Source organism: Pseudorasbora parva, chromosome 10, assembly GCF_024679245.1.
Source record: "Pseudorasbora parva isolate DD20220531a chromosome 10, ASM2467924v1, whole genome shotgun sequence".
Taxonomy (NCBI): domain Eukaryota; kingdom Metazoa; phylum Chordata; class Actinopteri; order Cypriniformes; family Gobionidae; genus Pseudorasbora; species Pseudorasbora parva.
Window position 1 is genome coordinate 20,269,278 of NC_090181.1, and position 13,282 is coordinate 20,282,559.

At 37.0% G+C, this 13,282-nt stretch overlaps 1 protein-coding gene across 4 annotated transcripts in view; it reads left to right on the forward strand.

The window, feature by feature from the left end:
• Positions 1 to 13,282, forward strand: part of kcnh1a (potassium voltage-gated channel, subfamily H (eag-related), member 1a) — a 75,630-nt gene that overhangs the window by 44,341 nt on the left and 18,007 nt on the right. For all 4 annotated transcript variants that reach the window (XM_067455432.1, XM_067455434.1, XM_067455433.1 and 1 more), the window contains 3 exons: positions 1,943 to 2,142; positions 4,866 to 5,118; positions 8,953 to 9,149. In XM_067455432.1, the coding sequence (XP_067311533.1) occupies positions 1,943 to 2,142; positions 4,866 to 5,118; positions 8,953 to 9,149 (650 nt within the window). The remainder of the gene's footprint in view (positions 1 to 1,942; positions 2,143 to 4,865; positions 5,119 to 8,952; positions 9,150 to 13,282) is intronic.

A 13,282-nucleotide genomic window follows, 5' to 3' on the forward strand; every position in this document is an offset into this window, starting at 1 on the left:
ACGTATAAATAAGTTCAATAATTTCATAAAAAAATGTTTTTACAAACCCAAACGTTTGAATAGTGTTTGAATTTTGTATCTATATCATAGCCTGACAAGTCAGACCCACATCAATATGTTGGTTCTGGGAACTCACCATTGACAGGGCTTTTGAATTTGGTGCCTTCTAGACTGAGAAAAGACAGAAAATGTATTTTTGTCTCATGGGGATGAAAGACTACAGTTCCCAGAATGCTTCGCTGCCTTGTGAGGCCATTCCCAAAGCCACCGCTACTGGATTACTGTGACTGAGTTGGAAAAGACACTACAATTAAAAACTGAATGTGTCTGTTCAATATAACGATCGAGTCGGTGCGTGAGTCTCACAGCACTAATGTTGCAGGGGTCAGATTACATTTAAAGGTCCCGTTTTTCGTGTGTTTTTGAAGCCTTGATTGTGTTTACAGTGTGCAATATAACATGAGTTCATGTTTCACGTGTAAAAAAACAAAGTATTTTTCACACAATTTACTTATCTGTACAGCGGAGTTTTCTCTGTCCTTAAAACGGCCTGTTGATGTCCTTGTTCTATGAAATCCCTCCTTATGTAACGAGTTCTGATTGGGCCAGCGCTTCCCGTGTTGTGATTGGACAGCAGCTTAACACACTTAGCCTGGAAAGGTCCCGCCTCTTACCATAAGGGGAGATGGAAGCTCTGAATGCGCACTCTTCTCCACGTGGGAGAGCAACAAGACCACGCCCCCTATTTTGCGTGTTCTTGTGGGCGGAGGGTTAGTCAACAAACTGTTCTAGTGACGTCATTCCTGAAGGAAGTGCAGGGATGTAGTCCAAACCGGCCGTTCGCTCTAGGCTTTCAAAGGGAACTTCTTTTAAATAAAATATCTCGCTTGGCATTGAACTTTGAGCTTTATAATTTTACAGGTATTATTTATGCTCTAATAGCAACATTTCACACTAACTAAAGTTTGAAAGATGGGATCGCAAAGAACAGGACCTTTAACGTCATATATGAGCTGATGAGCTCTCGTGATGAGAGCTGAGGTAATCGCGACCACATTCGCGGCATACATTCACAAGTCAGTGTGTTCAGTCTGGCGCCTTTTCAGTTCATGCCTTTGGAAGCTTAACCTTCATAGAAATTCATTTGAGAAGTTAAAACACTTACATTGCTCAGCATCCGTTTAAATGAATGCCTGCAGCTGCTAGTTGTGCTGTGAGTGTGATCTCCATCCCCCATGCACGGGTTCAAAATGTGGAAATGGCTCCCTCTGCTGGCTGTAGTCTTTAGCCTCTGGCCAAACATTCCTCCTATGATGCAAATATCGTCAATTTGCGTCACGGGACAAATTTTTCCAGAAATAAAATGCATAAATCTCTCGTCTCAGGGGGATATGAGGGGGGGAAGCACAATCATTTGAATATACTCCAGGGTTTCTACTGATACAAAGACATATGCTAATCGCTGAAGTAACCCTTTTAGAATGATTTCAGTGCTGCTATTTGTTCTTTTCTCAATGTCCAAGTCTTCCAGAGTTGCGGCCAAAGCTGATACAAAAGACTGCCGTTCATCAGCTTACAAGTTTACAACGTCGCAACTCTGTCGTCATTATGTTAAGCCCGCCCACCGACTCAATACACGATGTGATTGGCCTGACCAGAGTTTGGTTTTTCCAGCATCCAAGTCTATGGAGAGTTGCTAGACGACACTCGCTGCAAATTAGATTTGCTAGTTTATCTATATTGCAAATAATTGTTTTTTTGCATTAATAATTTATTATTAAAAAAAATGTTACATATTTTTTCTATATTTAATGTAGTATTTGACTTTTAAAGACCACTGCATGTATATCATTTACATTTTATTTCTTATTTATTTGAATTATTCTGTGCCTCCTCTGTATTGTCACTTAATCCAAAAAGTATATTTCTCCTTTTCTTATAGCTCTCCTCTATGCCACCATCTTCGGTAATGTGACGACTATCTTCCAGCAGATGTATGCCAACACTAACCGCTATCATGAAATGCTTAACAGCGTGCGGGACTTCCTCAAGCTGTACCAGGTGCCCAAAGGCCTGAGCGAGAGGGTCATGGATTACATCGCCTCCACCTGGTCCATGTCCCACGGTATTGACACTGAAAAGGTGAACACCCTGTACAACTTCAATTGGCCAGCATGCAACTCAGGACACCTCACAGCAACCACCCTTCGGTCTATTGTGTGTGTGTGTGTGTGTGTGTGTGTGTGTGTGTGTGTGTGTGTGTGTGTGTTATTCAATTATGCTCTCTAATCTAAGTGTGTCTGGCTAAGTATTTTTAAACATTAGTGTGATTCTTTAGCAAGATGCTTTCTCACGCTGTGTGTTTAGACTCGTCCTGTCGTTTATGCTCAAACCACAGGAGGGAAACAGCATGACTCTATGGATATGAAGTCCCCAATGGGCGGACATTGTTAGAATGCTCCAGCTGTCTCCTCCTCTCTCTCTCTCGTTCGTGATTTAGCCATCTTATCACACACAGACTCGCACTGTCCTCCCCAGAGCCAGCCTCCATGTCTCCGTGACAACCACATGCAGAAAGGGAGATGCTCTGGAAAAGTGAGGGGCTGCTGGGAATGACAGCTTAGGGACATATCAAACGCTAATGCGCTCAGATGCACACATACACACACACCGGCACACTTGTCCTGTACCTCTGTCTCTATGTCAGCCACTCAGTATGCTTCAATGGCATGGCAGTCAACATAAATTTGGTTGGCCATGAGACAAAAAAAGAAAAACGATAAAAGGGAAAACACTATTAGGGTTGTCTTTTAATGTTAATTTAGTACAATTAATATAATTTTTATATAAAAAACAATAGAAAAAAATTACCTCTCAGCCCGCACCAGTGCGTGAATGGGTGTTGGATATACTTTTACTTTTATTTACTTTTGTTTTATACAAAAATATTCAATATGCATCATTTGAAAGCTAAAACACTCAAGATTCATGTTCTGAACTTATTTTTGGCAATAAATACACCAGAGAGGAAAGGGTTAAATGAAAATATGAAAACAAAAATTCTTGACAGCTTACAGCTTACAGAAGCTACATTTTTGAGAGTGTCATTCTCAGATTTGAATCTGAGAATTTTATTAATGACTCACCCTAATGTTTTTCCATACCTGTAAAACCTCCGTTCATCATCGGAACACAGTTTAAGATATTTTATATTTTAGTCCCAGAGCATAATCAGTCAATGCCCACTTCACTGTCCATGTCCAGAAAGGGAATAAAAACATCATCATAGTAGTCCATATGTGACATCAGTTGGTTAATTAGAATCTCTTGAAGCATCGAAAATACATTCTGGTCCAAAAATATAAAAAACTATGATTTTATTCAGCATTGTCCTCTCTTCCATGCTGCTCCAAAAAGATTCAAACGGTTAATGAATCAGTGAATCGATCAGTGATCCGGGTCACCAATGTCACGTGATTTCAGCAGTTTGGCGGTTTGACGTGATCCGAACTGCTGAAATCACATGACATTGGCGACCCGAATTTTTGATCGATTCACAACATTTGAATCTTTTTGGATAAAAAAATTTGCGCACAAAAACTATTCTCGTCGCTTCATAAAATTATTGTAGAGCCACTGTAGTGAGATGGGTTTTGTATCGACGTCTAGTGCCTTTTATGGGTCTTGAGAGAGGAAATCACATTATTTTCAACAAAAATAACTTAATTGGTGTTCCAATGAACGGAGGTCTTGCGGGTGTCGAACAACATTAGGGTGAGTAATTATTGACAGAATTTTCATTATTGGGTGAAATAACTTAAGGGATTTTCCTGCCATCAGAGCAATGCATTCAAAAACACCTGCAAGTTGAACTACTTTTTACTTAAATAGTAAATAATTGTAAAAAATATTAGAAAAAAGGTAAGTATATGGATTGCTGTTCAGAAGACAGACATATTCCTCTTCAGTTTTTTGGGCTTTTCGCATGTTATCAGATTTGGCAATTATCCATTTCAATCCACAACTCACAATAGCTATAGCATGTATGTAAATGGATATGTCAATGTTAATGTACTTGGTCTTTGGTGGACTGTATCTGCTACGATTATATTTTCTACACACTTTGCTGCTGCAGAGCAAGAATGGGCTTGCTACAGTAGATACACAAAGATATGCTGATGTGAGCAGTCGCTGTCACTGTCGCTCGCGTTGCGTTGTTTACGCGGCAAACATTTGTCCTTCATGTTAGTACGTCATAAATAGAGCAAACCATCAGTTTACTGCCGGAGATTCGTCACTTGCGTCGCGCTGCACGCAGTGTAGACAGAATCACTGTTTATAATACGTTTAATTGTTTTGGTGTTGACGAGGTGTAAGATATGCTGCGGCTGCATGAATAGGCATACATCAGTCTCATAGCAGATTTAAAGAGGTTGAGCTGAGGGAGGCAGCTTACGATGAACTCTGAACCTCATGTCATTGATTGTAGAATCAACAGAATCAGTTTGTGCCATGTAAATGATGTGATTGTTAGCAGAAGGAAATGCTAAAGACCCACCAGAATGCGCCCTCTAGAGTTTCACGACTGAACTAGATATTTAATTCGGACATTCTAACAGATTCCATTTAATTTTAAGACATTGTTGAATTAGATACTGATGATATAAAGATAAGTATTTAAAATCTAGTCTCTTGCTTGTTGTCATTTGTATGTACTGTGTGAAAGTTACAGTATATTTGCATAGAATATCAAGCTCTTTGATCTCAAAAGAACAAGGAAAATTTGTATGACATGGCCCCTGTAAATCAAGTGAAATTGCATCAGAATAACAACTTAAATCTGATATTTCTGTCTCTTATAACAGGTTTTGCAGATCTGTCCTAAAGACATGCGTGCTGATATATGCGTGCACCTGAACAGGAAGGTTTTCAAGGAACATCCCGCTTTCCGTCTTGCCAGTGACGGCTGTTTGCGGGCCCTGGCCATGGAGTTCCAGACCATCCACTGCGCTCCAGGCGATCTCATCTACCACGCGGGCGAGAGCGTGGACAGCCTATGCTTTGTGGTGTCAGGGTCACTGGAGGTCATCCAAGACGACGAGGTAGTCGCCATTCTGGGTAAGAGAATATTGACTAGGTATGGATATGGATTTGATTATTTATTTACTTTGATATATTTTTAGCAAAGGTGCATTAATTATATTTAGCAGTTTCCACATCATGAAATCATCCCATCCCTCTGTCTTAGGTTTAGTTCCCTAAGGGAGGATCATTATACATCCACAGGGCTTCCACCATGTGATCATATATCTCCTCCACACTGTGCCACCCCTCTCCCTTTTGTTTCTTCCCACATCCCGCACCATGCTTCCTCTTTGATCAAGGTGTTCATTTCTTTCTCTGTGTGTGAAACATTCAGGGAACATGATAAAATAAAATGAAGAGGGAAAAATCTGAAATTGTGAGCATAATGCATGTTAAATAATGCAAAGTATGTCATAAGCTGATGATAAAAAGTAACAATAAAAAGATATTTGAAAAGTAAGTTCTAAAGTATGTTTTAAAGATCCTCTCTAAGTATCAGCTCATCCTTTTCTGGCAATAATTGAGTTGGAAGCGTTCCAACTTGCTAGCTGTGTAGACTTCTATTGTGGTCTGTTCAAAAAACATTTTCTCTGCAGACAATGAACCGTGAAGATTTATATCGCTATAAACCTTAAATGCCCTGTCTTTTTAAATGATTACTTAATAAAACGGATAATAATGTCATAATGCTATAAACACTGTAATATTCTTTCACATTGGCTCCATATTATCTCATTTATTCAATCAAATGATGAAAAACAAATATATATATAGTATTAAAGTAATTGTGTAATAGGTGATTTTCTGTTTTTCTTGTCAATAGTATTGCTTAATTAATATTAATGATGACATAGACAGCATCTGATGGAGGCCTAATGCATAGACTTGATATTTTAATACAAAATAATACTTCTATTTTGGTCTCTGGCCGATACTATAGAAATACTGGTATCATTTCATCATTTAGTTTAGTTTAACATCGACTCACCATCCTTAAAAAAGAATAAAGAATGCAAACCGTGATCTTAAGTCAGACATGTGACTAATAGATGTATACAGCTCCTGATGTAATGGCTGTCATTTCCAACATCTGTCTGTGTCACAACAAAATTAGGCTACTTCGCCTCATGAAGCCACAGAGCTGAGCGTCTAATGGCCGTATATATTTCTCTGTTGACAAACTAACGATGCGTTGCTAAATTTGGCTCTATGTCGCACGAGGCTGTTAAACTGATTTAGGAATAGCCACAAAGGCCTAATGTGTTCTAAATTTTTTGCATTATATATATATATATATATATATATATATATATATATATATATATATATATATATATATATATATATGGATCATAATATGAAGACAGAATAAAAGGATTATCGATCTGACCAATTGTATCTCTCAAGTGGGCAGATTGAGGGAAACTGTGGGTCAGAGGTCAGTATGTGTGTGTTTGAATGCTCATTAGGGGGGGGGGGTGGTTACGCTGTGGAGCTGCTGCTGTATTATACATATTAGAAACTCTAGAAACTGACGTTGTGCAGATACAAATCAGACATCTCACCCGAAAATAAACAATATTGACAATATAGATATACAATTCTATCATGCCTTATAGATTTTCCTTATGTCATTCTAAACCTGTATTTTTATATCTATTTCTTCTGTGGGGCACAAAATATGATGTCTAGCAGAATGTTCATGCAAAATCACACAAACTCTTCCTACACAAACATACCATTCAAAAGTTTGTGGTCAGTAGGACTTATACTCATCAAGGCTACATTCATCTGATCAAAACTACAGTAAAACTGTAGTATTCAGAATTATCATTACACTTCTAAATAACCATTTTCTATTATAATACTGTATATTTTAAAATGTGATTCAAAGCTGATTTACCAGCAGCCATTACTCCAGACTTTTTTTCTTATTATCAGTGTTGATAACAGTTGTGCTGACTAATGATTATTATTATTTTTAAAGAAATCTTTAATGAATAGAAGCTCAAAAGGACATACTTTATTAATGAATATTTAATATATACATTTAGTGCTTCAGGATGCATCAATGATTGAAATGAATTAAGCACCATTAATACTTGATGTCTAGTAACAAAATGTGACACTCTAGATCTCCTTTTCTCTGCTTGCAGGAAGGAATCTGTATTCTAGAACATTTACTGAGACAACCCTAAATAATTTATCTGAGTGGATGTTTTGGCTCTGTAACTCCAACTTGTGAGCAGACAGAGATGGATGGACAAGACTTTTCGGCATTTGTTCATTTCAGTAATGGAATGAGACAATGTCTCGTCACCATTTCTCCTCTGTCAGACATGCTCATAATATGTAGCACTGCTCTCTAAAACGATTGATCAATCATAATAAAAGTGTGTTTGTGTGTGCGAAAGAATGTTGCCGTGCCAGGATATTGTTGTGAATGAGATTTGAACTGCTTTCGACTGCTTAAATCTTCTGATCTGACGTGTTGGTGGTGTTTAACATTAGTTGAATTTCAAAATCAGTACACATGATCTGTCTACTGTAACCTGATCTAAGATAGAAGAGGACAGAATAAACAATGTTTTTGCTGCAAAAAAATTCTGATACATTTACATTTAATCATTTAGCAGACACTTTTATCCAAAGCAACTTACAAATGGGGAGAGCAATAGAAGCAACTAAACAAACAAGGGCAACAGCATGCAAGTGCTGAAACAAGTCTCAGTTAATCTAGCTGAGAACACACAGTTGATGGAAAACAAGAAATGAGATTAGCAAGGTTTATTCTTGAAACAACTGAAAAAGTCTGCCAATGGATGACATACACTTACATTCAACATATTTATTGAAAAGTCAACACGACCATTCAAAGGCTTGTGTTTGATTTTTGTGATGTCTTTGAAAGAGGTTTCTTATGCTGTACTTATTGGAATACAGTTATATTTTGAAATATTATTACAATTTTAAACAATTTTCTATATGTATCTATCTATTACTGGCAACCAACCCAACCAATCAAAAAACAACTTACTGACACTAAACTTTCGAATGCTAGTGTATCATATACAATTTAGCTTGTTCAGGACAATAAAAACAAATGTATTGATTAAAAATAAGATTTTTTTGTTGTATAATAAAGAGGTCCATGCATTATATTACTTGGAATATATATATATATATATATATATATATATATATATATATATATATATATATATATATATATATATATATATATGTGTGTGTGTTGACCAATGGAGGTCGCCGTCCACAACTGGCGACCATCTTGTCACAGGCAGCTCGCTCACTCGTAACAGTGTTTTAATGGTGCATGTACTTTTAAATAACCATAACTTGCTAAAATTTCAACCGATTTTCAAACTGTTTCGTTTGTTATAATCGTCAGAGATGTAGTTATGACACTACATACTTATGAATAATTATAACCATGGACTTCATTTGAAAGTAACATTGAACAGAACAGATAGGTGCAATGAATATACACACACAAGGTATTTATGTTAAATCAATATATAGGCTACTAAAACTGTGTAAAATATTTTATTTATATATATATATATATATATATATATATATATATATATATATATATATATATATATATATATATATATATATATATATATATATATAGTATCAATCTGCCAGCTACTTAGTCAGTCACAGAGTCCTCCAGAAATGTACCAATCAGGGCTGTTTCCCAAAAGCACAGTAAGCCTCAATAGATCGTACAACCATTCCCACCAATGGTCTCTAGGATCAACTAAGCTCACAATGCTTTTGAGAAATGCAGCTTAGGCGTGTTTGTGTGTGTAATAAAGTGTCTGTGTATCTCCGCAGGTAAAGGCGATGTGTTTGGGGACGTGTTCTGGAAGGAGGTGACGCTAGCTCAGGCGTGCGCTAATGTGAGAGCGCTGACATACTGCGACCTGCACGTGATCAAACGGGACGCGCTTCAGAAAGTGCTAGAGTTCTACACCGCCTTCTCCAATCACTTCTCCCGAAACCTCCTGCTTACGTACAACCTGCGCAAACGGGTGAGCGAATGCTGTCTGTCCTTCTCTTTCCCTCTCAGCCCTCTCAATACAATCTCCGCTGGTCCATGTCAGACCGCATACGTAAGCAGAATTTTTCGCCACCCACATTACAGGTTACTGCATTCAAACTTCACTGCACAGCATGAGCAAAGCTGAAAGTAGATTGTAACATGTTGAACTAAAGGGGAAATATAAATACAGCTCTCTAAAGCCATCTAGATAATCCCATACAAGAAATACTGACAAACATTTCCTATTTAGTAAATCAGAGTAAATCCAGGTGATTTAAGCAGTTTATAGCAACATTCTTCCCATTCTGTGTAAATTAATCATAACATGGATGTAAATGTAACCCACCTCCTCATGTAAATTAGAAAAGTTCTTAAACGCTCACTCCTGATAAACATTTACTAAAAATTTTTAAATTTATGGACATTTATGGGTGTGCAATAAAGAGTTGACAATAGATCTAGATATTGACTTAATACTACGCATACAATAATATTGTAAATAACCCAGTGTCAATCATTCATGTCATGTTAATACTGAGTTGATACTACACATGGTTAGTCTGGATGCCAGCCAAACTTAGCCAGGCAATTCGGTCTGGCCTTGATCTGTTGTGGAGCAACTTGAACCAGACGTGTTTGGACTAATCAAATTGTCACGATGGGCTTTATAGGATAATGGACAGATGATCAACAGTAACGTAAGCATTCACGTCACAAAAGAGCGCTTGGGTTGAATTCGTTCTAATCCCAAATTCTTCATATATACATTCACCTTTACTATTTCTCTCAGAAATGGTCGTGTTGGTAAGTACTCCGTGTATCCTGAAATTCTACAACACCGGCAAAGTGCTGTTGACAACTATGCATTCCTCAAGTCAACATACGTCCCTTACTCCGTTGCTCTGATTGGTCTATCCAATTGAGTGCAGAGGCTTTTTCTTTCCTGGTTTGGTTGAAACGCCCCATAATCACAGCCCATTTTCTGACTAGAATCTGAGTATGTCGACGTCAGGCTAACACATGATAATATTGTAAATAATTCAGCACCAGTAACTGGTGAAACTTCAACCTAGTAGATGGTCGATGGTCTTAAAAAGGAAAAGAAATCAGACGGCGCCATGCTTGCATAGCTACTACTGCTGCACAAAATCATGTCGGAGACGACTGACAAAAGTGTTAGTACCTACACTAGTATTTTAAAAGTACAATATGTAAGATTTTTTGATTAAAATAAAACCACTAGAACGATGTTATATATTTTTGTTGACTTGTGCACTTACATTATCCCAGAAGTTTTGAAGAATGTTTAAATCCAGAGAAATAAGATATTTTAATCAGGACACGTTACCCTCAATTTCCAGTTTTATTTTGTAGCAACCATGGAAACACCAAAGACACTTGCTTTATTAGACAGGTGAGAAACTGTTTGAATGCATTCATTGACAGAAGGCTAATCATTGATATATAGCTCAACACAGTTAATCCCATGCTTTACCATGCCTAATATCGATCTAGCTTTCTGCTCAGCGGCTTTCTTTCATGACACATCTAAATAATTCCTAATGCGTTTGACCTTTTATTGAAAGTAGCATACGTTTACAGAACCTGTTAATGCCTTCACAAGCATTCATAAAAGCTGTTGAGTTGTGTTTGAGTTGAGGCACATCATGTGGAAATAATATGCTGGACAAAATATGCTATATTTTTGTAATTCCGCTTGGTGGCATAGCAGAATACTTCACCTTTAAACGGTGCGGTGCATCGGCTAAGGACACTAAATCTAAATCTGAGATGACAAATAAGAAACATCATGGCAGCTGTCAATATTAATTTATGCCAGAAGTGTTTTTTTTTTTTTTTAAGAATTAAAAATAAGTATAATATAAGATATATTAGTAGCCTATTATACATAAAATAAGTCAAATACAAGTATTTAAAAAATAAGCTGAAATCTGCATCTATCGGTTTACAGCCAGGACAAAGTTTTGACTTTTTTTCATTTGATTTAGTTTTGTATCAAATACAGTTTTCTTGATGAAGTGTTTCTTTCTGTGATGGGTAGGTTTAGGGGCAGGGGCAGTGTGGGGGATAGAATGTACAGTTTGTACGGTATAAAATCACAATTCACAAAAACACAATTTAATTGCTGTCAAAAAAGTTTTGAGTGGTAACATGTCAGTTGTGTGTCACTGGTTTGACTGTGTGTGTGTGTGTGTGTGTGTGTGTGTGTGTGTGTGTGTGTGTGTGTACATGGGAGTGCAATGCAAACATGTGATAGCATATACGCGTGAGAGCTGTTAATACATACATTATTGGTGAACTGAAGAACTGTGTGCCACTCATCTGAGAAAGAGATCAATAGAGCTGCTTATTCAGCCAGAGATAAAGAAAAATAAAGACAGAAAAAGAGAGAAATATTCTGATCAGAAACACAAACACTACTAAACTGACTTGTTAATTGGCCAGCAATGACTGAAATGTGGATTAAGGGATTAAAGGAAAAAAAGGAAAAAAAACTTACATCTCAGTTGTTGTTTCTATGGGCTTTAAATGAAGAGGATAATACAGAAGTGACAGGAAATGATAGGCTAAGATCAGGAAATCAAGTCAAGGGGGTCACCCGCATATACAAACCAGAGAACTCAAACCACCTTCCGACTCACCTTCCGAGCCATATTCCCTATTGTTCTGACTGTTTGGAGAAAAACATTGCACTGCGTTATCATTTAATCACATCAAATCATGTTTAAAACTGTAAAACTTCATAAACCAGATCTTGGAAGTGTAGCCGTTACCCTACCCATAAATTCCTTCCCAGTTCCAAATAAAGACACTATGATAAAAGATTGTCAGTATGATAAAATGGCCCTCAGTGTGTCTAAATTTTGAATCTCGGCCCTGCCTGAGCTCTGTTTCTCAGTGGAACTGGGTCTGAGGAGGCGGCTAAAAATAGCTCAGTGAGCGGCTGCCTCTTTATTGGAACGGCTTACGCCGTATAGTTATATTTATCCATATGGGGTTAAATATATATCATATACCTCAGCAAACACTTTCATATTGGAGCTGGAGAACCAGATTCATTTACATAATCCATCTGCTGCATAAATATATACTGTTAAGCATCTTTTAAACTATAATGGTACAGATAAGAGCTTCAGTGAGTAGTTTCTCTGTCGAGCTGTTCACGCCTACACTTGTTTGTAATGGACTCATGTTTGCGTCACTTGTTCGAAAAATAGCTGGATCTTTACCTCAACTGTTATCTTAAACAATACTTTGATATATGAACACAAAATGCGGTTATATTAATGCCTCTGTGACAACATTGCCAAATGGGAGCCTTTAATTAGCTGCTGTCTCCATGAATTAGTTATAATGTTTACTGTTTGACTGTGACCCAGATAGACAAAAACTTGTTATACATGGAAAAAATATGTCACAGGAAGACAACATATGTTAGATTTCTGGACAAATTCCATATTCAGCAATAGACTTATACAGTGGTCAGATAGGCAGTTTTGGCCTAGATACAACAGCAGCAGCGAACACAGTACACATTGCAGTCTATTTGTGATTATGGGACTGGTTTTTTTCCTTTTAATGTATGCATGAGTCCTCATTCCCAACTAAACTCCCATAAGCAGTGTTCTGCCCTACAGAGATATTCTTAGGATCAATTCAAACTCAATTGAAGCCCTATCAACAACATTTGTTTGAAGTTAAATACCACATGAACGGTCAAAAAATTACAGTTCTTTTCAAAACTAAGACATGAATCTAAATCATAATCGACTTTTATTCTTATGAAATATTATTCCAGAAAAACTAAAGTAGTCCTTTTAAAATTTGCTAGAGTAAAAACAATTACATATTTTACTTATAATACCTATAGTACCTATTTCGCTACATAAAAAAATAGTATTATAATTATCAAAATTATTAAAGTGCTGATCAATAGACAATCTATTATTATTTCTGTGCAGTCATATATAACCTGCTTACATAACAGCTGCAATCAGATCAGGCAAATTCCCCAATTTATCATTCAGTGCGAGTGGTGAACAGATTGAACAGAAAAGAATCGACTCCAAAGAATGATTTTTTTCCAAATCTGACAATCTT